The sequence below is a fragment of the Macaca thibetana genome, chromosome 8 (assembly GCF_024542745.1).
Source record: "Macaca thibetana thibetana isolate TM-01 chromosome 8, ASM2454274v1, whole genome shotgun sequence".
Lineage (NCBI taxonomy): Eukaryota > Metazoa > Chordata > Mammalia > Primates > Cercopithecidae > Macaca > Macaca thibetana.
Genome location: NC_065585.1, coordinates 59,759,953 through 59,787,010, shown reverse-complemented (window position 1 = coordinate 59,787,010; position 27,058 = coordinate 59,759,953). Strand labels below are relative to the sequence as shown.

The window sequence follows — 27,058 nt, the reverse complement described above, 5'->3', positions numbered from 1 at the left end:
TTATCTGTTAGAACTAGCAGAATTCCTCTAATATCTTCACAATCCTTATCAATATTTGAAACAATCTGATTCATTGGTTGACTCTTCTCCCCCACTAAAAGAACACTACCCTGTGCCAGCTGCTTAGTATGCAAAAAATAAAAAGACCTAGTTTGTACCCTTAAGCTGAAGTAACAACTGTATTTTAGTTTTTTAAAACCTTTTTTCCTCTAAAGACGTGAGGTATTAGAACTGAGTTTCGCCGGGCGCGGTGTCTCACGCCTGTAATCCCAGCACTTTGGGAGGCCAAGGCGGGCGGATCGCCCGAGGTCGGGAGTTCGAGACCAGCCTGACCAACATGGAGAAACCCCATCTCTTCTAAAAATACAAGAATAGCCGGACTTGATGGCGTGTGCCTATAATCTCAGCTACTCAGGAGGCTGAGGTGGGAGAATCGCCTGAACCCGGGAGGCAGAGGTTGCAGTGAGCCGAAACTGCGGCATTATACTCCAGCCTGGGCAACAAGAGTGAAACTCCATCTCCAAAAAAAAAAAAAAGAAGGAACTGAGTTTCAACCCTGGCCTTGTCATTAATTACTGTGTAATGTTGAGCGAGGTGTTTACTCTTTGGATGCAATTTCCTTATCTAAAAAATGTGAATGGATAAGATAGTTCATTCTCTCAGTACGTGTTTATGAAGATCACTATATCAAACACTGTCTTATAGTGATGCAAAAACCAACAACAATAAGTAAGATAAGTTACAGGGCTTACATTATAGTGGGGAAGAAAAACAACCCCCAAAAAAATCAGCAAAAGATTTGAACAGACACTTCCCCAAGAAGATACATAAATGGCAAATAAGCCATGAAAAAAAAATGGTTGGAATCCTTAGTGATTAATGAAATACAAATTAAAACCACAATACCATTTCACCCCTAGAATAGCTAAAACAGTGACAGTGCTGGTGAGATTGTGAAGCAGTTGAAACTTGCATACATTGCTGGTAGATTTAAAATGGTACAACCACTTTGGAAAGGAGGTTTTTGGTTTTTTTTAATTTGAGATAAAGTCTCGCTCTAGAGTGCAGTGGTGTGATCCTGGCTCACTGCACTCTCTGCCTCCTGGGTTCCAGCGATTCTCCTGTCTTAGCCTCCTGAGTAGCTGGGACTACAGGCATGCTCCACCATGCCCGGCTAATTTTTTATATTTTTAGTAGAGACAGGGTTTCACCATGTTGGCCAGGCTTGTCTTGAAATCCTGGCCTCAAGTGATCTACCCACCTCATCCTCCCAAAGTGCTAAGACTACAGGCGTGAGCCTGTACTGGCTGTCACTGTGCCTGGCTGAGTTTGACAGTTTGTTATTGTTATAATGGTAAACATAACCCTTAAATATAATTGTGCAGTCTGACTCTTAGGTATTTACCAAAGAGAAATTAAAATGTGTCCACTCAAAGACCTGTACGTGAATGTTCATATGATTACATGGCTTTTTAAATGGTTTCTCCATTTTGGAGAAAGTTCTGAGGCAGAAAAAGAAACTGTAAGTACTTGAAGGGTACGCTGCCATTGTACAATTAGTACTCGTCCATGACAGCTGCAGCTGAAGTCCAAGTTGGGCCAGGCACCAATAGCAACTGCTACAAAATGTTCTAGATAAGCTTGTATGAGAAATATTACCAGGGAATTAAATGAATGCTGTTGTATTTATTTTATATTCAAACCAGCAAAATTGAAGTGTACTACAGGGTTTGCTTATATCTGCTAATCAAGACTGATGTGTTGAGGCAGCCTAAAGCCATTGCTTTACCTTTTTCTCATATGAGTGTGTGCATCCACCTGGGGAAGTTCTTTTGATTTATTTTGTTTTGAAGAGAACCAGAGCCCAGGAACCTCGGGGACTAAAGCCTCAAAGAAATGTTAAACTTGTGTTTCTTCAAAACAACAAATAACTTTACCGATAGCCTATTCATTAGATATAGCTGTTCACAGCAAGATCTTATTAATGCTGCCCGTTTGCCTCTAAAAGTATAACCTGTCTAGCCACTATTTCTAATTAGCTATTGGAAAGACTATTGCTGTGGCATTTAAAGAATTATTTTCCTATTGCAGGGTTGATTCCCCTTCATGGAATTAAGCATAAACTTAGGTATATTGATCTACATAGTAATTGTATAGATAGTATCCATCACTTACTTCAGTGTACGATAGGATTGCACTTCCTGACCAATCTTATTTTGGAGAAAGATGGAGATGATAACCCTGTCTGTCGACTACCAGGTAAAAACAATTAATTTAATATTTTTTCTAATAGTTAATATTCAGAGCTTCCTTATTTTCCTGAAATTGGCATTTGTGACCTCATTTTAGTCTTCAGCTTTGCAACATTTTCTATATTGGAGAAAACATGGTTACAAATAAAATTAGTGTATTAAGACTAATGACTGTTACAGAACACAAGATTAACAGTTCAGTGATTCTCCTATTTAGGCAGTTTCATATTTGATAAGTGAATGCCTCAAAATTGTATCATTATGGTACATTCTATTAATAATAGTATAATACTATGCAGCCACAATAAAGAATATAGCATCTCTTTATCTGCTAATGGATAATTATGTCCAAGATACATTAGGAGGATGAAAAGCAGGTTGTAAAGTACTGCATACAGTAGGCCACCATTTGTGTGAAAAGGGTAACACACATACACAGACACAAACATTACATACATACATATATGTGTATGCATGCATGTGTGTGTGTGCTCAGTATGTACATAAAACATCTAGAAGAATACACACTTTTAAAAAATTATAATATTGGCTAACTCCAGGAAAGGGAACTGGGCAACTGGAGATTAAGAAATGAGAAAATTTTTCACTATGTTCCTTTTGAATTTCATATTATGTGAATTTATTACATTTTTAATAAATGATTTTGTTTTGAGAAAGTTTAATATATAGAGATGCTAGTGCTGCTGAAATGCTATTTGAGCTAATTGGGAATCAATCAAGTTGACAAAGATAAAGCAGACCAGACTGTCATTTCTAGAACTCACTTATATTGCTTAACCAAACAATAAGAGAGAAATGTGTAGAATGTGAATATACATTCTAACGATCTGCTTGAGTACAAGTTAGCTACAGAGGCTTCATTTTATTATTCATACACAACTACAAGAAGGCTTTTTGCAGCATGGGAAACCTGTGTTGGTAATTTTATTTCACAGAAGAAAATCTGATATGTTTGGTAATTGTTTTCCGAAGGTGGAAAATATTTCCTATTGTTTTCCATAAAGTCTCCCTGAAAATCAAGACAGATTTGAGAGTTTTCTGAGGAAACCCTTTCCTGGAAAGAAAACCATATTTCTAAAGCCTTGCATTTTTCTTTTCTCTGGTAAACCCTCGGGTTGGATTTTTTTTTTTTTTTTTTTTATTTTAAATCTTGTCTCAAGAACCTCTGGTTTCTACAATTCGAATCTTTGTTTTCCATCTTTTTTCCTAGATTAGGTACTTCTCTCAATACAGTCACCCTCCCTTAAGAATTGAGAGGTAACTTGTTGCTGAAAAAACTTGTCTTCCCTCAAGATTTCTAATACTAATTTGTCAGACTTCTTTCTTACTTTTGGAATTCTTCCAATCACTCTGTTGGTCTTTATTAGAAATAGTTTTAAAATTACGTTTATGCAGGATTAAGGTGCTCCTGTTAACCGTAGTACCAAAGGAATGTTAATTTGTCAGATTTAATTGTTCTTAGGGAAAATACACATATTATTCTTGATTACTTGATAGTTTACCTGATTTAATATTAGTTATGTGTAATTTAAAAGAACAAAGGGAATATTTTGCTAATACTGAGACTTCATTAGGGAAATTTGGTCATTTTGGTCATTATCCACATCATCCTGCTTTATGTTCATTTATGTTGTTTATATTAATCATATTAAAAAATAAAAGACATGTTTAGCTTCCTTCCTAGAATAAATATCTGCTGATTTTATGCATTATATATTTAAAGTAATTTTTTAGAGATAGTTATTTTCACTTTTTGAACTTCATCAGGAGGGTTATTTGAGAGGAATGGAGAGTGGAGGAGAAGTGTTTTGTTTCTTTTATATGTAATGATTTATATTTATATTTTAATGATTACATGCTGGAGAAGTTGAATAAGTAACAAGTTTATTATTTGCCTTCTGAAACTATTCCCTGGGATATATCTGGTAGCTGATAAATTTGGTTTATTCTAGAAATAATTGACTTTTTTTTAATATTTAAGTTTTCATTTTGAATGATTTGTTTCCAAGGGTACAGAGCAGTTATTCTCCAGACTTTGCCACAGCTTAGAATCCTAGATTGCAAGAACATATTTGGTGAACCAGTAAATTTGGCAGAAATAAATTCATCACAGCTGCAGTGCCTAGAGGGTCTTTTGGATAATTTAGTTTCTTCTGATTCTCCCCTAAATATAAGTGAAGATGAGGTATAGTATTTACATTTTTTTCGTAATATAAAAAATACCTTCAAATTTCAATAAGTGAATATAAATTAAAAGGATTTTGGTTTGTTTCTGTGTCATAGATCATTGATAGAATGCCAGTGATAACAGCACCCATCGATGAGTTAGTTCCCTTGGAACAGTTTGCAAGTCCACCAAGTGATGCTGTGTTGACGTCTTTTATGTCCGTGTGTCAGTCTTCTGAGCCAGAGAAAAGTAATCATGAAAGCGATTTGCAGAATGAGATAAAACTTCAGAAATTAGATGATCAAATTTTACAACTTCTAAATGAAGTAACTATTTTTCCTACTTCTTTATAGACATGTTTATTGAAGAAAACATAGTTAAGAAAATGTAAAATAAAAATTATGTACTAGCTGACCAACCTATTTTAATGCATCACTGTTCATATATTTTTGTTTTCCTCTATAGAAATAGGGTTCTGTTATTGCATAATGGTAGTAAAAGGTAACAAATTTTTCACTCATTTTACTTGTCTTCCTTTACATCTTCATTATGTAATTTCTTTGTCTTGTTCTGCAGTATTTCACATTACTTCCATTCCACCCACCTTTTATTTCCACCATAAGCAAGGGGGAAACTCTTTGGACTCAGTGTTACTTAACGCAAAGGAATACTTTGGCCTGTATGATCTCTTCAGTGGACTAACGGTCAAAATCACCTCTACAACTTACAGCTGAATGGCAGGTTAATTTACATAGTTCCTGTATCAATTTCATTTTCCAGTAGACCATCACCTAATCAATCTATACTTTCCTGAGCTGTTAATCCTTTTTTACCCCTGCTACTGAATCTCTAGTTTTTAGAATCTGTGAGCTATGTTTATGAACTACAATTCCTAGAATTTACTGCTATTCAGGTCTCCAACCCTCGCTCCAGCATTCTCACTATCATCCACAGTGGCGGTGGTTCTCTTGGGTACCACTACTATCTGACTGCAATAGATTATTACTTTATTTCCCTTCTAGCTGGGTGTAGGATAGAAAGATAGTGCTATAGGTCAAAGAGGCTATTAGTCAAATGTTAGTTCAACTTAAAAATTTGTAACTAAGTTATTATTACTAATTTTCTTTTTTTAGAGTCAGGGTCTTACTCTGTCACCCAGGCTGGAGTATGGTGGCATGAACATAGCTCACTGCAGCCTCGAACTCTTGGGCCCAAGAATCTTCCCACCTCAGCCTCCTGAGTAGCTGGGACTATAGGCACATGCCACTGTGCCTAGCTAATTTTTAAATTTTTTGTGTGGAGACTGGGTCTCGCTTTGTTACCTAGGCTTGTCTCAAACTCCTGGCTTCAAGTGATTCTCCCACCTCAGCCTCGTAAAATAGTGGGATTACAGGCAAGAGCCACCACGCCCAACCTCTATAACTAAATTTTCTTAGTCAAAATTTTTTCTCAAATTTAGGAAGGGGGGAGGAGTAGAAAATGCTTATGAAATGGTTATGGTTCAGGAGGTTTTTAATCCTGAACTATTATTTATATAATATTAACAATGCTGGATACACAAGAGGTCTGCCTTAGGTGAGTGAAAGTGAATAAGGCTGTGAGGATTCTGTGTTTCAGAAATCCATAGAGATTTCAGTTTGAGCCAATAAGGAGATAGTAATAGAAGTGAGACAGGAATGCTGGCCTACGTATTATTTGACATCATTGATACTGTATGGCTGGACTTTTGGACTCCTCCATTTCCTCAGGTTTCATCTTTCATCTTTTCTAATGGCTGACTCTTCTACCAATGAAAGAACTTAGATTGAAGTTTTTAATGTCTTTAATGTGAAGTGAACATTTCAGTTTCTTATTGGCTGATCTCATTTTATTCTCTTGACAACCCAATCAAGTAGATAGAGATTAATGCATTATTGTCCGTGTTGTAGAAAAGAAGTTCCAGAATTTAAATCACTTATTTAAAAGTACTTTATTTGCAAGATAGTTGAGCTCCAAATTCATATCTCCTTATGTCCAATCAAATTCTTCAACTGTGTCATGCTTCTCACTTACAGTGCTAGTTCTTTCTACTTTGTTAACCAAAAACAGGAGTCTAGCTATCTGGAAAGAAAGGTGATTCTCTGCTATATATATTTAAAATGTTTAAGAAAATGACTTCTTGTTAACTGTCTATCTTGGTGGAAAGAGTACACATGCAGTTTGAATTGCATTGAGCTGTTCTTACACTCAAATGATTTCATCTCGAGTATCAACTTATAAAGTCATAATATTACTGCAATGTGCTGTACTATAATAAAGACATTTGTTTTTCTTAATCATGGGACTTAAAATCATAATTACCCTGCCGAAGTGGGAAATTTTATATCTGTGAAAAGCTGTTTTGCCTTTATTTTAGTTTTTCTCCAACATTCTATTGTGAGCATTTTTATTCTTCAGCAAACTTGAAAGAATTTCTTATTGAATATCAATATATCCACCAACTAGATTCTACATTTAAGGTTTTACTACATTTATTTTGTCATGTAGCTATCTATTCATGTATCAGACTATCTTATGACACATTTCAAAGTAAATTACACACATTAGTACATTTCTCCCTAAATACTAAGCATGCATATCATTAATTAGAGTTAAATATTTTTTAGGTGTTTTCTTTGATGTAAAATCAGGTCTGCATATTTCCTGAATTGAGAATACATATATCTGTTATCCAAACTTCTGTGAAGGTTAACATCATGTTCCCTATGGCCTCTCCCACAAGCAGTCCTCTACTGCCTCCAGAGGCAATCACTTTTCTGATTTTTAGTCTACTATATATTATTTAATATTTGTTTTAGAACCTAATATAAATGGAATCATACAGTGTATACTCTTTTGTGTAAGGCTTCTTTCACTCAGCATAACCTTTTAAAAATCCATGCTATTATGTATATCAGTACTTATTTCTATGAAGTATGCCATTCTGTGAATATATTACCCTTTACTTTTCCATTGTCCTGTTGAAGGTTATAACGTAGCTTATAACCTGGGTTATTTGAGGTTTGTGAGTAGAGCTGCAATGAATATTATTGTATAATCTTTTTGTAAGCATGTATCTTTGTTTCTCTTCAGTAAACAGCTAGAAGTACAGTTTCTGGGTTATAGGGTAGATGTATGTTCAGTTTTATAAGAAATTGATAACTTTTCTCAAAGTGGTTATTCTATTTCATTCTCACTAACAATGTATGACTGTTCCAGTTTTTCTGCCACACCACCAATATTTGGTGAGGTGAGCATTGCTTTTATTTTAGTCATTCTAGGGGGAGTATCATGATGTTTGTTCTGATTTTAATCTACATTTCACTAATGATTAGTTATGTTGGACAGTTTTTTGTGCGCTTGTTGAATATTTATCTTCTATGAATGCCTGTTCAAAATTTTTGCCCATTTTTAAATTGGGTTGTTTATCCAGGTTGTAGGAATTTATTATATATGCTAGACACCAGTGTTTTGTCAAATATATCTAGTATGAATATTTTCTCCCTGTTTGTGGATCTCACATTCATTTCCTTACTGGTTTTTTGATAAGCCATAGTGTTTAATTTTGATAAAGTCCAATTTATCATTTTTTTCCCTTTTAGGATCATTGTTTTTTGCAACTTTAAAAACTTTTGTGCATACCAAAACAACATTCTCCTGTGTTAGCCTCTAAAAGTTTTAATGGTTTTACCTTTTGCATTTAGATCTGTGTACATATATGGTTCACTCTTTTCCATGTGGATTTTCAGTTATCTCAGTACCATTTGTAGAAAACGCTTTTCTTTTCACTAAATTTCTTTAATGAATTTCTTAAAAAAAAAAAAAAAAATTAAATCACCTTACAAACTGTAGAATCTCGCTCCGGGTTCTTTTTTTCTTTGTCAGTTTGAGTAAGTTGTATTTTTCAGTTAATTTGTCCATTTCATCTCATTATCAGCATAAAATTGTTAATATTCCCTTATTATACTTTTAATTTATATAGGATCTGTAATGAAAATCTCTTTCATTACTGATACTGGTAATATGTGTTTTCTCTATTTTTTATTTATTTGCTTGATTAGCTTAGCAAGGGGTTTTGATGATCTTTTCAGAGAATAGACTTTTGGCTTTGTTAATTTGATAAATATTTGTTTTCTGTGTTCTTGATTTCTGGTTATTTTCCTCCTCTACTGTGAATTTACTTTGCTATTTGTTTTCTAGCGCCTTTTTTTTTTTTTTTTTTAATACTGTCTTGCTCTGTCACCCAGGCTGGAGTGCAGTGGCCTGATTTCAGCTCACTACAACCTCCATGGCTCCTGGGTTCAAGCGATTCTCCTGCCTCAGCCTCCCAAATAGCTGGGATTACAGGCCTGTGCTGCCACACCCGGCTAATGTTTGTAATTTTAGTAGAGACAGGGTTTCTTTCACCGTGTTGCCCAGGCTGGTCTCGAACTCCTGGCCTCAAGCGATCCTCCCACCTCTGCCTTCCAAAGTGCTGGGATTATAGGCATAAGGCACGGCCCCCAGCTGTAACTTCTTAATATAAATACTTACATCATTGATTTTAGACTTATCTCCTAATATGATCATTTAAAGCCATAAATATTCCTCTGAGCACTGTTTTAGCTGCATGCCACAAATTTTGGTATGGTTTGCTTTTGCTATTGTATAAATACTTTTCTAATTTCCTTTGTGATTTCTTCCTTGATCCAAGAAATATTTAGAAATGTCTTTTATTAATTTTTAAACCATTTGTCATTCTATAGATATGTTATTGGTCCTTGATTTCTGATTTACTTCCATTTTGTTCAGAGAACATATTCTGAATAATTTCCATCTTTTTAAATTTATTGAGTTTTTTTATAGCCTGGCATATGGTTTTTCTAGGTGGATATTCATTGTGCTTTTAAAAAGAATGTATATTCTACAATTAAGTCAGCATGATTGATAGTATTTTCAGGTGAACCATGTCTTTACTCATTTTTTGTCCATTCTATCATTTGCTGATGCTTGTTTTTTTGTTTGTAGAGGTGAGGGGTTGATCTAGTTCTATCAGTTGCAGCATGAAGAAGTGTTTAAATCTCTGTGATTGTGGATTGTGTTTCTCCCTTTAGTTCTTTATTTGCTTCTTATGTTTGAAGCTCTGTTATTAAACACATACACGTTTATGACTGCTTGGTCTTTCTAATGAAGTTACTCTTTTATTATTATGAAATGTTCCTCTTTAACAGCCTTATTGAGATACATTATTCACTTACCATGTGGTTCACCCATTTGAAGTGTGCAATTCAGTGCTACACATTCAGTCATTGCTCATTTCCTTTTACCTACACCCTCAACCCTAAGCAACCACAAATCTATTTTCTTTCTCTCTGGATTTGCCTATTTTGAACATTTTATATAAATGAAATCATAATATTTAGCCTTTTGTGACTAGCTTCTTTCACTTAGCATATTTTCAAGGTTCATCCATATTGTAGCATGTATCAATACTTCATTTCTTTTTATTACCAAATAATTATTCCATTGTATGGATATACCACATTTTATTTATCCTTTTGTCAGTTGATAGACGTTTGAGTAGCCTCTACTTTTGATTATTATGATAGTTCTATGAATATTTATGTATAAGTTTTTGTGTAGACATAGATTTTCATTTCTCTTGGCTATATACCTAGAAGTAGAATTGCTGGGTCATATGTTTAACCTTTGGAGCAACTACCAGACTTTCCAAAGTAACTGCACTATTTTATATCTTCAGCAGCAGTATATGAAGGTTCCAGTTTTTTCACATCCTTGCTATCTTGTTCTTTTATGTCATTTTCATTATAGCCATCCTAGTGGGTGTAGAGGCATACCTCATCGTGGCATCTGTTTACTTTTAATCTGTTTGTGTCTTTATATTTAAATGGGTCTTGTGGACAGAAGAAAAGTGAGTCTTATTTTTAAATCCCATCTGGTCATCACTTCTTTTGAAGAGTCTGTTAAAATTTACTGTAATCATTAATGAAGTTAGATTAGAGTCTACCATTTTATTGTTATTTGTTTTCTGTTTGTCTCTGTTTTATATTCATTTTTCTTCCTTTCCTACTTTCTGTTGGATAATTTTTAGAATTCAGGTTTTTTTGTTTTGTTTTGTTTTATTTTGTTTTTTGAGACGGAGTTTCACTCTTGTTGCCCAGGCTGAAATGCAATGGCATGATCTCAGCTCACCTCAACCTCCACCTCCTGGGTTCAAGCAATTCTCCTGCCTCAGCATCCTGAGTAGCAGGGATTACAGGCATGTGCCACCACGCCAGCTAATTTTGTATTTTTAGTAGAGACGGAGTTTCTCCATGTTGGTCAGGCTGGCCTTGAACTCCCCAGCTCAGGTGATCCACCCGCCTTGGCTTCCCAAAGTGCTGGGATATAATTCAGTTTTAATTCATAATGTTGGTTTTTTAGTCACAATTCTTTAGGTTTTGTTTTGGTCTGAATGCGCTAAAAAAAGACTTGAAATAGTCTACTTAGAGTTAATACTGTATCATTTCAAGTAAAATGTTTAAACATTATTTGTATTTATCTGTATATAAATCAACTGTGATGCTCTTATTTCTTCTTGAGGATTCAAATTTCCATCTAGTGTTATATTCCTTCAGCCAGGACTTCCAGTCTGAACTTCCTTTAGCAAATGTAGTGTTACATCTGTGGATAGTAGTGTGTTTCACCTTTAGTCTTAGTGGACTTTTTCACTGAATATAGAGTTCTCAATTGACAATTTTTTTTTCTTTCAGTACTGTCCCTGGTCTCCATAGTTTTGATTGCAAAGTTAACATGAATTCAAGATCCTTGATTTCTTGTATGTAATATGCCATTTTTCTTTGGCTACTGTCAAGAATTTGTCTCTGTTGGTTTTCAGCAGTTTGACTGCATTGTACCTAAGGATGGTTTTCTTTGTGTTTATCCTACTTCCAGTTTCTCTATGCTTCCTGAATCTGTAATTTTATGTTTTCACCTAATTTGGGAACTTTCTTCCAATATTTATTCTGCTTCATTCTCTCCTCTCTCTTTCAGATTCCATGTAGACTTTTTGATATTGCCTCAAAATTCCCCAAGGCTCTGTACATTTTGTCAACATTTGTTTTTCTGTATTCTTCATATCGAATAACTTCCATTGAGCTAGCTTCAGGTTCGTGTACTCTTTCTTTATTGTCTCATTCTGCTATTAATCTCAGTCAGTTTCTACTTCAGACATTGTATTTTTCAGTTATAGAATTTCTATTTTTTATAGTTCTACTTCTGCGCTGAGTTTTCTGGTCTTTTTGTTTATGACAGGCGTATTTCTTATTATCTCACTGAACATCACTATTTGATCACTATTTTAAAGTTCTTGTTTGCTTATTCAAACATTGAGTCATCTCAGGTTTGGTCTCCATTTTCTCTTGAGAATAGGTCATTTTCCTGGTTCTTCCTATGGCGAGCAATTTTGAAGTGCATCCTGGACATCGTGAATGTTTTGTTGTGGATACTCTAGATTTGGTTATAGTCCTCCAAAGAGGGTTGGCATTTTTGTTTTTAGTAAGCATTTAACTTGGTTTGACTCAGATTGTATGTTTTTATCTTAGGTAGCAGTTCAAAGTTCATTTCATTTATTTCATTCTTTGCTGGGCCACTTGCAGTCCACTTCATACTGCCCTCTGGTTCCTTAGGCCCAGAAGTCTGGTTTTTCCTACCTGAGGTTTAGACTCTCTGCATGATACTGATTGTGGTACATTCTCAGGCTAAAAACCGTAAAAAACAGAAACACCCTCATTCTGGTCCATTTTCCAAGTGTCACCTCCCCTCTAGAATAATCCTACTTTTGTTCACTTTCTAAGGCCTTCAAGTAGTTTTTATTTTTGTTTTGTTTTGTTTGTATTTTTTCCAGAGTTTATAATTGTTATCTGCAGGAAAGTCAACATGGTAGATGCCTACTTGTCCATACCAGAAGCTTAATTCCCTGTCTTTAATGTCAAACATTTCTAGTTTATAAACCCTTAATCATATAAAAAGTCATAATATTTCAGAAAATTTCCAATTTCAATCTTTTTTATACGGAACTTTTAACAAACTTTGTTGGCTTTTTAAATTCTAGACTTGTAATTCAATAGATAATGTTCCTGAGAAAGACCCCAGACCAAAAAGAGACACAGATATAACTTCTGAAAGTGACTATGGAAACAGAAAAGAATGCAATAAAAAAGTTCCTCGAAGATCAAAAATCCCGTATTATGCCAAAACCATTCAAACTATTAAGCACCACAATAAAAACTGCAACTCTTTTGTAAGGTACTTGTTTTAGTTTTAGAAATTTAAGGCACACAGAAGTTAATAATGCTGGCTTCTCGAAGCTATCTCATGGTGATATTTATTACTTTACTAATGTTGAATATTTGATTTTTCAGCCTTGTAGGTTCTGATCTGGTCAGTACATTCATGTAAATGTATATAAAAGGATCCTTTTCTCTGTGTCTGTACCTTAGTTGCAAAATTAATGTATAAACCTGAAGATATCTCATAGCATAAAGAATACTGACCTTAGAACTGGAATACCTTCGTTTAATCTAGGTTTAGTTCAATCAAAAAGAATGTATGTGGTTTTAGTTTCATTCGTTTACAGTGGGAAATAAGACTGGTACACATGAGTCTACATGACTAGCCTTTTCTCTCTTTGTAGGCAGATCTAGATGGAAAGCCAAGTCCTAGTCAGATGACACTGAGTTTAGGATTAAATGTGAATAAGATGATTGTGTTTAATGCCATAAGGACAAGAGAAACCGATGTCTGTACTTTCGTAATTGGGATCACCATGACAAGTGGTTCAGAAATGACTACTCTGGGATGGTTACAGTAAACTTTTGCTTCTGTAATTCTCCTTTTGCAAAGCATATTTTGTTGTTTTGTTGTTTAATTCTTCCATACTTACCCAATTACATTTTACATGTACATATATATATATACACACACACACACACAGAGGCATTCAGTTCACTTCAAACACTGTACTTTTTTCCAGGACGTACCCTGGAATTTCTTTGGTCCTACCAAGTGATAGAATCTATTAACTTTGATCCATTATGTGTCGATTTTAAACTTTTAACTCCCAAAGAGTAGTTCTGTTTACTGTCTTTTCGAGTTCTTAGGTATCACCTTACCATAGTACTTTTTAAATTATTCTGATATATACAAGAATTCTACCCTACCTGAAAATGTTGAACCCTGAACATTTATGAAATCATTATCTTTTTTAAAATCTTGAGGTACTCATTAATCAACAGAGCACACCCATTATAAAATTTATAAAGCAGTTTGTCCAAGTTACTATAATTTTATTAATATTCTTTTTAAAAAGCTGTTTGCATATATAACTAGAAATGTTAATGTTAGAGAAAAGTAATGTGAACACACTTTTTTGAGTGATTTGCTATGTTTTATTCTTTACAGTTGTAATCGTAAAATGAAACCACCTTACCTTAAAGAATTATATGTAAGCTCATCTTTAGCGAACTGTCCTATGTTACAAGAATCAGAAAAGCCAAAGACTGAAATAATTAAAGTAGACAAAAGTCACTCAGAAGACAACACTTACCAGGTATGATTTAAGAAATTAAGAAAAAGTAGTATGAATAATTTTAAATACAGAGTCCCAGAAAAATTATGCATGCTTTTATTAGCAAAAAGTGTATGAATTTTATTGGAGTGATGAAAATTGGTTATTTTTTCCTTCCTGATTTCCAGATTTTATGTAATGTTATTTTTGAATGAATGAAAATTTCATTTTTTTATGATCAGATTTAAGTGAAATCATTTGTTATATGCTTCTGGAGGAAGAAACAGTTATGAATATTTAAATTCTTATTCCTTAATGTAGTGCTTCCTACTTTTTTGGGGTGTCAGACCCTTTTCAGTATCTAAAAATCTCTACAGGTCTTCTCAAAGAAGCCTATTTTTACACTCAAAGCAAATGTATATAATTTCAAGGTTTTCATGGACTTTCATGAAACTCAATTTTGGACCACTGGATCCCAGATTAAGAGGTGTTCAAAAATTTTTTAATTCTTCAAAATTTTCTTGACAATTCTCATGTTGAGAAACTTCAGTACTTGTAGATTCATTATTTTATATTTTTCATTAACTTCCCCTTATATTACTTGTGTATTGTTCTTTCAGTAATAGAATTGGTACATTTTAGGCTACTGGTTTCCTCCCCTTATTCTCAACTATAGAGGCTTTAATATTGAAAAATAATAATTATCATTATGACTTTGGACACACTTCATCTTTCTTCTTACTTAACCTATTGTGCCTATGTTTCCCAAGTTATATATTCATTTTTCTCATGAAAAATCAATCTTGTCTGATTCTACCCCCCCAAGTTTGTTTGAGATTAGATCCTTACCAATCTTCATATTCCTTGCGTGCCTTGGTAAGGACTCTGTATCCTTAATACAGGGTCTGGCATGTGGGTGCCATGCTATGAGTATATACTATTTCAAAAAACGAATCTTATCTACTGTGGCATAATAATGGCAGCTAACATTTATTGATTGGTTATTATGTAGCAGGCACTGTTCTGCACTTATCTATATGCTTTGCTACCATTAACTTAATTTTTGGCCAGGCGCAGTGGCTCACGCCTGTAATCCCAACACTTTGGGAGGCCAAGGTGGGTGGATCACTTGAGGTCAGGAGTTCGAGACCAGCCTGACCAACGTGGTGAAACCCCGTCTCTACTAAAAATACAAAAAACAGCCAAGCGTGGTGGGACATGCCTGTGGTCCCAGCTACTCAGGAAGCTGAGGCAGAAGAATCGCTGGAACCCAGGAGGCAGAGTTTGCAGTGAGCTGAGATCATGCCCCTCCACTCCAGCCTGGGTGACAGAATGAGACTCAAAAAAATAAAATAAAAAGTTTCACCGCAGCTCTTTGAAGTAGGTACTATTATTCCCCTGTTATAAATGGGAAAATTGAGGCTGTGAGAAGTTAGGTAACTTTTGTAAGTTCACATAACTTTGTTGTTTTTTTTCAGTCCCTTGTTGAACAGCTAGACCAAGAGAGAGAGAAGAGATGGAGAGCTGAGCAAGCCGAAAATAAACTCATGGATTATATCGATGAGCTGCATAAACATGCAAATGAAAAAGATGATATTCATAGTCTGGCTTTACTTACCACAGATAGGTAAAAAAATTAATAAACCTGAAGATACCTCATAGCATAAAGAATACTGACTTTAGAACTTTAATTCCTTAGTTTCAGTGTAGTTCAATCAACAACAATGTATGTGGTTTTAGTTTGATTTGAACTAATTGTATTAGATAATTTAGCACTTTAATAGCTTGTTATATCAACAAGAAATTCAGATACATGTATTTGAGCCCTCAAGCAGGAAGGTGTCGGGTAAATATTATAAGTAAAGAACAGCAAGAGACTAGAGCAGTGATTAACAACTTTTTATATAAAGTGCCAGATTCTGTAAAGGGCAGGCATTGGCAGCCTTTTTCTTTCAGCTTCTTGGGTCATGTTTGATTTCATCACATACTCATCTTCTGCAGGGAGCTTTGGTATCATATAGCCCAGTTTCTTAATCTAATGTTTTTATTCTATCCTCACCATTACGTCTCCCATTTTATCTGGGGTTTTTTTGTTTTGTTTTGTTTTGTTGTATTGCATTCTTTAATACAGGTCTGTCATTTCATTCTGTGAAAATACTAGTTTTTTAAATTACAATAACTTTTTTTCTTCTGTTTCCTGTAATTATTTCTAATGTTATGCTTTTCCTCAAATGATTATAAGATTTTTAGAGTTTCTTATGGTTTCTTATCCTTGAATGAGCACTAGGTTTCTAGACTTGACATTTGCTAACAGACTTTGGGAAGTTGCTCCTGGTTCCATTTCCTGTCTGATTGTGCAATGGATAATTCCCCTTCTAAAATCTCATTTGGATAAGTTGATGTACACAGTTCACAGCCCAGTTCCCAGTTTCTTTTAAGCACTTTTGTGATACTGACATGGTGTTTTCTACCCCACTGCATGGTTCTCTGATATGTTGTACCTGACGAGTATAAAGACAATTCTAATATGCAACATGCGTGCTATTAAACCTCTATAATTATAAAGCTATGATGCATAATGTTATTGTTAGCCCTTCTACCACTACCCACCAACTTCCTGCCTTGTTTGTATTTTACAAATGTCTGTCTGAATTGACACAAGAAGCCACTGGGTATGATGAGGGAACAGGATGGTTCAGTTAGAGTGCTCTACCTCAGAAAAACAGCACTCCTGCTTTCAGTAAGTGGATAAGTAACCAACATTATGTAGTGACAGATTTATAGAGACCCTGTCACTGAGTCATGCACAGACAGTGGAAGAGAAAAGATCTGTCTTCCGTTTTTCAGAATGGAGCAGTTTCATGAGGCAAAGCCTGAGTGTTGGAGGAGTTGTTTTTAATTTCAATTTAGTTCCATTTGCCTTATAATTGAAATTATTCCCAAATTTTGGCACTCTGTTATCTTTTGTTTTCAGTTATATGTGTATGAATTTTTACTTTATTCTGTATTCTAAGTATTTAGCGGGATATTAGAGGAAGCTGTGTCTAGGGCTGCTAGCCAGTCCATTTAAACTGGAAGACTTTGGGCACACTTTATCTTTCTTCTTACTTAACTATTGTTGTGCCTGTGTTTCCCAAGTTATGCATTCATTGTTTTCATGAAAAACCAATCTTTTCTGATTCTTCTATCTACGCCACCCCCCACCCCCACCACTACCACATGTTTGTTTGAGATTAGATCCTTACTAATCTTCCTATTCCCTTATGTGCCTTGGTAGGGAATCAGTATCCCTAATAAAGGGTCTGGCATGTGGGTGCCATACAATTTCAAAAAAATGAATCTTATCTACTTTGGTATTTTTATTATCCAAACCTCCTTGATGACTAGATCTGTTCATCTAATTATCTACTAAAAATGCCTGTCTGTATTCCTCATAAGTTTCTTAAGATCAGCATGGCCTCAGGTGGACTCATTCTTCTTCTTTATTATATATTTCTTGCCCTAATAAATGGTGCCCCATCCAGCATCCAGTCAGTCACTAAAGCTATAGAAATCTAGGAATCTTTTTTTTTTTTTGCTTCCTTTCTCTTTCTCCTATCCCACAGCCAGTTGATATTATCATCTTTATTGATATCTTTATTCATCAATTAATACTGATATCATCTTAAAAGATGTTGAACTATCTCCTCTGTATCCCAAACCTGTTACCTTTCTTTAGGCCCTTATCTGTTGCTTAGATGATTGTTCCATTTCTACTTCTCGGTGGCTTCCCTGCCCGCAACCCATATGCAGTCTAGCACTCTTTCATATAGCATACCAAACAGGAGTTGAGAGCATGAACAAAGGAAGACCAGTTCGGAGAGTACTCTCATTGAAGTCAAGAAGAAAGATGATAAGGACAAGAATTGGAGAAATGACCATAATGTAGAAGTTGATGGATATATTTTTTTAAATATGCCTTGGAAATTACACTGGGTTGGCTGCATGACTCAGTAATTTCTTCATGAGGCTGCGTCTTTGTCAGTGTCCCATTTCCAAACAGTAGACTTACAGTCTGTCATCTCAACCACCTGTCTGTAGTAAGGGGTGAGCACTTGGCCTAAGCTGGGTAAACATCCTGTATCCTATGGCCACAGTGATTGGTTCATGGGGTGGACATATGAATCCAATTGGACTAATCAGAGCCTTGCCTAGGACTCATTCTAAATTGAGCTAGAGAAAGATACTCTTTCCTGTTTGGTTCAGGGCTATTAGAATATGATCCCAGAGATGTGTACCCTTACCCCAAACATAAAGATTCTTGCATGACACCATGCAGACCACCGATATCTGATTTCCTAGAGTCTGCTTTTGAAGCCAGATTCTAGGATTGTGTTATGTTCTTGGTTTCAGTGGTCCCTCAGCATAGTGCCACCACATCCTTCTCTATGTTTGCTTATGCAGGTCTGTAAATTATCTCTTTTATTGAAACTGATTAAGAGTTTTCAGTTGTAATGAAAGGGTTCTAACCAGCACAAAGCTGGGAGCAATATTGGGTGTCTGGGTTAGATACAAGGAGTCCAAGTTGACTTACAGGTTGCTATTTATGTAGCACATCTGTCACATCGCTTTATAAATCTATCATGTCTATTCCTTCTGTGATATGCTGGGTTCCTCGAAGGCAGAGAAAACTCCATCTTATTCATCTTGCTTGCCTTTAAGTCCATATCTAGTATAATGCCTGAAACAAATTGTTTAGTAAAGTTCTGCTGTGGAATAGTAATTTATATAAAATATTTTCCTTTTTATCATAATGTTAGGTTCAGGAGTAGGGGAAAGATGCACTATTTTTCTGCCAGTTTTTACTGTAATTAGAATTTGAAACATACTTCAGATCTTCTCTAAGTTTGAACACTTATTACCATTTTAATATGTGTATATACTTAACACCACATATAACTTCTGCTTTAGGCTAAAGGAAATTATTTTTAGAGAGAGAAATTCCAAAGGACAACTCGAAGTTATGGTTCACAAACTTCAAAATGAAATTAAAAAACTGACTGTTGAACTAATGAAAGCAAAAGATCAACAAGAGGATCACCTTAAACACTTAAGAACCCTGGAAAAATCGTTAGAAAAAATGGAGAGACAAAAAAGGCAGCAGCAGGCGGCACAGGTATTTCTCTATTTAGTGTATGAGTGGCATAGATTAAAACAAATTCATAGCTTCTATTGTGAAACAAATTATACCACCTAGAAAACCTAAAAGATGTGAGGCTAAATGGAAGAAGTTTCTGTCACAAAATGCAAAGCTTCTTTCTTAGCTAATTAGCTAGTATGTTTTTTCTTTTTTTAAAAAAAAAATCTGTCTAATAGTAGGTATCTTCTTGAATGAACTTTAGATGTTAACAACAATGAAAGCCCTTTTATTATTGGAAAAATAAAATTGGAAATAAGCAAAAAAAAAATGTGAGCTATATGCAAAAATTAAATTGCTGTTAATTTAACAGTCACAAAGCCTGTTGAATTATGTCTAAATTAACACTACTAGCTCTTAAAGCAGTTAAAAAGAAAAGTTGATAGAAATGTTGCAGGTAGTTAGGCTTTTATTCTGAGAGAGCTGGCTTTTAAAAAGGCTTTCAGGTGGTTGAAGGAATTTCATTTTCATACTTCTGAATGGAAATTATTAAAATCTGTGATGCAAATAAGCAATAGTTAATGCTAGTGTATTTGTTCCTTCCAAGGCTGCACTTTGTGTGACTGAAACATCATTAATTTCCTAAATTTTGAAAATCAACTTAGTCACCAGACACTGTCATTTAAAAGGTACTTATGGAAATTGACATTAAAATAGCAAGGGAGATTATTATCTAAATACTGTAATTGTGTGCATTTTACTCAGATAAGACTGATCCAAGAGGTGGAACTCAAAGCTTCAGCTGCTGATAGAGAAATATACTTACTTAGAACTTCCCTTCATCGAGAAAGAGAACAAGTGCAACAACTGCATGAACTTCTTGCATTGAAAGAACAGGAACACAGGTAAATGAAAAATGTCTCAGGAATGTATTGGCATTTAAAAATAGAAAAAGAAAGCTACTGGTTCCCCACCACCAGTATTTAAAGATAGTGACTGAGCATTGGTATAGTCTGACAGAATCAGTTATTGGAAAATGCCGTGTTCATGTATGTATACATTAGAATCAGCCCTATAGCAAGAACTAGTAGCTAAAAAATGAATAGGTGCCTTTGTTATCAGTATTTGAGGTATAGGTTTATAACAATATAGCTTATTTTTCATTTCTCCAAACCCAGCCAAAAGTTGGTCTTTATATAGAGAGAAAATTTTTAATTGACCTCCAAGTTAGTTAATTAGTAAATTAATCAGTAAATTAATCAGTATTCTTTATTCTTCTGAAGGAGAGGTCAGTGAAATTTTTCTGTAAAGGGTCACATAGAAAATATTTCAGGCTCTGTAGGCCATACCTAACTTTGCCTTTGTAGCACAGAAGTAGCCATAGATAATACATAAAATGAACAGCATGGCTATGTTACATTAAAAGTTTATTTACAAAGAAAAAGGCTGTAGGTCACATTTGGCTGATGGGCTGTAGTTTGTCAACTCTTGCTCTATAGAATCTGCAGTAATTTGAACATTTTCAGCTTATCTATTTCAGTTATTTATGTACTATCCTACCAGTGAAATTGTATGATTATCATATGTTAATTGTATTTATTCCCAAACCTGTTTTGTTTTGTATCTACATAAATTTTGGTGCTCTGGGGAAAATTGTTATCATGTGTAGAAGAGACAACTATAAAAGACTGGGGGAAAATAATCACAAAAATCTAGAATTTTGTACTTAGTTTCCTATACAGGAGTTTTATACTTACTTTGCTTTACTTAGTTTCATTCCAGTTTAAAGAAACCAAAAACTGGAAATGATGGGTTTCACATTATAGGTTTCAGTAATGCAAGAAAAGTAGTGGAGAACTGTAAAGAATGGACTAACTGGCCCAATATCAAAAGATTAGTAAATAATTTTATACTTTAACTGACTTTTTCTATTAACAAACCACCAGTGTTAATCAGACTGTATTTATTGCAAGTCAAACACTTGGCCAAAGTAGTAGATAAAGTGAAATATCTTATGCAAATGCACCTGAAGAATTTCTGAAGCCATAGAATGATTCTGAACTATCTCATTAAGTTAAGATTTGATATATTTCCCTTATCCCCATCACTATTAAATACACAATCAAATAAAACTCATATTATTTGTACCTATCTGTGCCCAATTACTGTGTTTGAAAGCGAGAGGCCGATATTGAATTAACAATAGCGAATATAGAATATTAAGAACTATGTGAAGACCTTTACAATGTTTCTTTTCAGGTGAGTATCATCCTTTTATCTTTATATGTTTTTCCCTCTAGGAAGGAACTTGAAACAAGGGAGTTTTTTACTGATACTGAGTTCCAGGATGCCTTAGCTAAAGAAATAGCCAAAGAAGAGAAAAAACATGAGCAAGTGATAAAAGAATACCAAGAGAAAATTGACATGTTAAGCCAGCAGTATATGGATTTAGAAAATGAATTCCGTATTGCTTTAACTGTTGAAGCCAGAAGATTTCAAGATGTAAGAATTGGCGCCCAGCTCTTTATTGAAAACAGAATCAGTAAGATATGGTTTGATGAGAGGACTTGTTTTAGAAACATAGCTGTATTAAATGTTGGCTTCATAATCTTAAGTAAAATATATACATTCTTAGAGGCCTTAGTTTCCTCAAGTAAATAATAGCTACTATTTATTGCTCTTGCAAAAACTAAGTAAGATTGTAAACGTTATAGAATATTGGGATAGGAATCAGAAAACCTGAATTCCCTCCTATTACTATAGAGTAGGGATTGGCAAAACTAAAGCCCCCAGGCCAAATATGGCCCGCTGCCTATTTCTCTTTTAAGTAAAGCTTTATTGGAACAGAGCCATGCTCATTTTTTACAATTTTTTTTTTTTTTTTTTTTTGAGATGGAGTCTCACTCTCTCGCCCAGGCTGGAGTGGTGCAGTGGCATGATCTCGGCTCACTCCAATTTCTGCCTCCCAGATTCAAGCAGTTCTCCTGTCTCAGCCTCCCAAGTAGCTGGGACTATAGTCACACGCCACCACGCCTGCCTAATTTTTGTATTTTTAGTAGAGACAGGGTTTCACCATATTGGATAGGCTGGTCTCGAACTCCTGATCTCAGGTGATCCACCTGCCTCGGCCTCCCAAATTGCTGGGATTACAGGCGTGAGCCACTGTGCCCAGCCATAGTTGAGTACTTTCAACAGAGTTCATATGGCCTGGCCTGTATAGCCTAACAGTTTACTGTTTGGCACTTTCTAGAAAAAGTTTGGTAACCCTTGCTATAGAGGAATAATTGTGCTCCTCCGACCAGTCCCACCAAACGTATACTAGATCCCATTGCCTCTTCCCTACTTAAAGATATGGCTTCAGTAAGCCTTCTTTCTTGCTCTCTTACATCTGCAATTTTTCCCTCTATATTGGATCGTTCCCTTCAGCATACAAACATGCTGTGATTTCTCTCATCTTAAAACTCACTTGATTCCATTTCTTCCTTTGACTACTATGTTGTTTCTCTGCTTCCATTTACAACAGAACATCTCAAAATTGGGCATTTGCTGTCTTTGATTTCTCTACTTCTCTCCTCTCCAAGCTGCTCTCATCTGGCTTTTATCTCTATTGCTCTTCTAGCATTGTGCTATCAAAGCCACCAGCAATATCCACACTATGAAAGTTGTCAGTTAAGTTTGTCCTCATCTGATTTGACCTAGGTGTAGCATTAGACAGGGTTGATAGCTTTCTCCTCTTCCATACTCTTTCTTTGCTTGGTTTCCACCATACTGCATTTCTTGGTTTTCTTGGCTTTCCATTACGTCACGTCTTTTCAGTCTCTCTTTGTTTATCTTATTTTTTCCACAATTTCATTATTGCAGTGCCCAAGTTTTCAGCCCTTAAATTCCTTTTCTTTTCTATACACACTCATTCTCTTGGTAAACTCCTCCAGCATCATTATATCTCCAGCCTGGATGTTTTGCATGAATTTTAAACTTCTATGACTAACCACCTATTTAACATATTCTACTTCACTGCTGATTTTATTACCAAACCTTCTACTTTGACATTTCTCCTGTCCCAGTGAAAGACAACTCCATCCTTCTAGGTGGTTAAGCCAACAACAAAGTTATTGTTGATTACTCTTTCTCTGACACTACACATTGAGTACCTCAAGAGATTCTGTCACCATTATTTGAAAAATATACATGTGGCCAATTCTTACCACCTCTAACATAGCCACTCTGGTATGTCACATTATCTTATATTATATGAAGAGCTTTCAAGTTAATCTTTCTGCCTCTATCTTTCCCCTACCCCCCTCTGTTTATGCCCAACACAGCAGCTAGAGTGTTCTTTTAAAATACATGTTTGGTAATATGACTCCTCTCCTCAAAGACCTCCATTGTCCCTTCATTTTATTCAGAGTAGTGATCAAAACACCTCACAATCTAGCCCTCTGAGTTCATCTCCTACTACCTTCCCCTTCATTTATGCCACTCCAGTGACAACAGCCTTCTTCCTAGTCCTCCAGTGTATCAGGCACATTCCTGCCTACAACACTCCTTTCCCACACATTTGCATGGCTGCAGTCCCTGCCTTCTTCCAGTCATTGCTCCATTGTTGCATTCTCAGTGATTATGCCGGTTAAACTTGAACCCACATCTCCCAACACTTCACACACTTCACATCCTTCTAACCTTTTACCCAAGCATATAGTATCATCTAACATGATGTATAATTTATTATGCTTGTTGTTATATTGTCAGTCCCTGCCACCTAGAATTTAAGCTTTACAAAAGCAAAGATTTTAATCTGTGGTATTCACTGATGCATTTCAGTGCTTAGAGCAATATCTGGCCACCCAGGCTGGAGTGCAGTGGCGCTATCTCAGCTCACTGCAGCCTCCTCCTCCCAGGTTCAAGCAATTCTCCTGCCTCAGCCTCCCAAGTAGCTGGGATTTTACAGGCGTGCACCACCACACCTGGCTCATTTTTGTATTTTTAATAGAGATGGGGTTTCACCATTTTGGCCAGGCTGGTCTCAAACTCCTGACCTCAAGTGATCTGCCCTCCTTGGCTTCCCAAAGTGCTGGGATTACAGTCATGAGCCACCACGCCCAGCCCAAATAAATGATTTCTGGCTTTAGATTTGACACTAATTCCCTGGGTCACTTTAGGCAAATATAATCATCCTGGGTCTCTGTTTCATCATCTGGAAATTAGTAGATTGAAACAGATTATCTTTAAATCTTACTCTTTTGCTAAAACTGTGATACTATTTCCAGAAGCAAATATTTTCTAATTATTTGGAGAACTGCTATTTATAATATAATTTTGGAATATAGGTTAAAGATGGTTTTGAAAATGTTGCGACTGAGTTAGCAAAGAGCAAACATGCTCTTATTTGGGCTCAACGAAAAGAAAATGAGTCTTCCTCTTTAATTAAAGATCTGACCTGTATGGTAAAGGAACAAAAAACAAAACTGGCAGAAGTTTCTAAATTGAAACAAGAAACAGCAGCAAATTTACAGGTAAGACTTTGCAACATTATATGTTTTTAAAATTTTTATATTATTTTCTCAAGTAGGTTGTGATAATTTTAGGAAGTACACAAAAGGAACTTTTAAATGATACTAATTATATATTGCATATAAGAAAAATAGTACAACTAAAGAAATTAAACTCATGATTTCACAAATTGTATAGCTCATGAGATAGCATTTAGGTAAAATAAGTAAATTAGTTTTAAGAAACATGTTCAGTTAAATAGGTGCGAGCAGTACAATGATACAGCAAAAATTGTGAAAGTGATACTCAAATGGTTAAAGTTTGGGAAGCACCACTTGGATTGCTGATATTAATTTTGTGGCGGTGATGCTGGTGGTTTTAGATATACTTAGATGTAATAATCATTAAATTAATGTCTTTATTGCTGTTGTCTCAATTTTAAACATTAATGCTATTTTACCCAAAATTTATTTCTGGAAAGTGACTTTTAACACTATTGATATAAATGCGTGGTGAAAATTTTGAGTATTACAGGTATAGTTTCTTTTTAACAATTTTAGAGTAAAATTCAGATTGTTTAAAGGAGTGGTCTCTTAAATTCGTCTGTTTATTTCATGATCTACATTGGTCTTTAGTTAGTAAAACTAAAACTTCTAATGTAAAATTTGGTAATGTTTACTTGTATTTGCTTAAATAACATTTTTTCTCATTGTAAGATGGAAAAAATAGAAAATAAAGCACTTATAATAATTCTTATTTATCTTTTTGGGGAATATACAGAATCAAATCAACACCCTTGAAATTTTAATTGAAGATGACAAGCAGAAGAGTATTCAAATAGAACTTCTCAAGCACGAAAAAGTCCAGCTTATTTCTGAGCTAGCAGCCAAGGAATCACTAATATTTGGTTTAAGGACAGAAAGAAAAGTATGGGGACATGAGCTGGCACAACAGGGTAAAATTCTGAGATTTTCAAAGGGAAAATAGCTTATTCTTATAAGTGAGCAAATCTGGGTATGGGAGACAGAAAGACTCAACCCTGCCTAAAGATGCCAAGAAAAAAGGCGACCCTTTATCTGGAAGAATAAGTAGGCATTTGCCAGCCGCAGGGGAATGAAGACCTCTTAGGAAATGAGAAATAGTTTATTACACCAATGAAGAAGTTATGGCTCTGATTTTTTAAATTTTTTTTTCCCATGATAATTTGACAACTTTTCTGAACCATGTGTACTTTTACAAAGTAACATCTAAATATATTGTTAAAAATAATTTTTTTTTTTTTTGAGACAGAGTTTTGCTCTTGTTGCCCAGGCTGGAGTGTGATAGCTCAGTCTCGGCTCACTGCAACCTCTGCCTTCTGGGTTCAAGCGCTTCTCCTGCCTCAGCCTCCTGAATAGCTGGGATTACAGCCATATGTCACCACGCCTGGCTAATTTTTGTATTTTTAGTAGGGACGGAGTTTAACCATGTTGGCCAGGCTGGTCTGAAACTCCTGACCTCAGGTGATCCACCCACCTCGGCCTCCCAAAGTTCTGGGATTACAGGCATGAGCCACCGCACCTGGCAAAAAGTAATTCTTATACAGTGATTTCAAGTTATTTGTACAGTATACACATTTAATTTTCTTTTCTGATATATGCAACATTTATTGTGCATGCACAAATTAAAATATTATATGAATGAAAACTATTTTTCAGTAAATCCTCAGTCTCATTCCCTTTCCAATCTCTGTAAAGCAAGAGATATATACTGGGTTGTTTTTTTTTTTTTTTGGTTTTTGTTTTTGTTTTTTTACATTCACAGATACCTTTAAAATTATGAATAGCTAAATATTTGTTTTTTGGTTTTTGTTTTTTTTTTTGAGATGAGTCTCACTCTGTTGCCCAGGCTGAAGTGCAGTTGTGTGATCTCAGCTCGCTGCAACCCTACCTCCCAGGTTCAAGCAATTCTCCTGCCTCATCCTCCCCAGTAGCTGGGATTACAGGCATGCGCCACCACACCCAGCTAATTTTTTTGTATTTTTACTAGAGACAGGGTTTCACCATGTTGGCCAGCCTGGTTTCAAACTCCTGACCTCAAGTGGTCCGCCCACCTCAGCCTGCTAAAGTGCTAGGATTACAGGAGTGAGCAGTTGCGCCCGGCCAAGATATTCAGTTGTAATGGAGCATTGCTTATTCGTTCATTCTCTGTAGGAATTTTTAATATGCTCTTGTTTGTTTGAATGTCATAGCATGAATTAATATTACATATCTGAGTTACTTATTCTCAACTTTATTTGTGGTTTCAGGTTTTAAAATACCCACAAGTGTATAAGAGGCCTTTTTGTTTGCTTCCCTTTTTCTCTTCATATTGTACTATTATAAGCTATGATTCTTTATTTAGTTTTTTTTATTATTATATTACAGTTCGTTAGAGTTTAATAAGATACAAACCCCCAAGGTGTTTCA

General features: G+C 35.2%; 1 protein-coding gene across 5 annotated transcripts in view; it reads left to right on the top strand.

The window, feature by feature from the left end:
* LRRCC1 (leucine rich repeat and coiled-coil centrosomal protein 1) overlaps positions 1 to 27,058 on the top strand; it is a 41,179-nt gene that overhangs the window by 3,683 nt on the left and 10,438 nt on the right. The window contains exons 4-14 of one of the 5 annotated variants that reach the window (XM_050800268.1): positions 2,092 to 2,259; positions 4,283 to 4,458; positions 4,557 to 4,766; positions 12,551 to 12,744; positions 13,900 to 14,047; positions 15,484 to 15,632; positions 18,956 to 19,160; positions 19,887 to 20,026; positions 21,422 to 21,623; positions 24,449 to 24,634; positions 25,392 to 25,566. In XM_050800268.1, coding sequence (XP_050656225.1) covers positions 2,092 to 2,259; positions 4,283 to 4,458; positions 4,557 to 4,766; positions 12,551 to 12,744; positions 13,900 to 14,047; positions 15,484 to 15,632; positions 18,956 to 19,160; positions 19,887 to 20,026; positions 21,422 to 21,623; positions 24,449 to 24,634; positions 25,392 to 25,566 — 1,953 coding nt within the window. The other 4 variants (XM_050800269.1, XM_050800271.1, XM_050800272.1 and 1 more) reach the window with 4 other exon arrangements.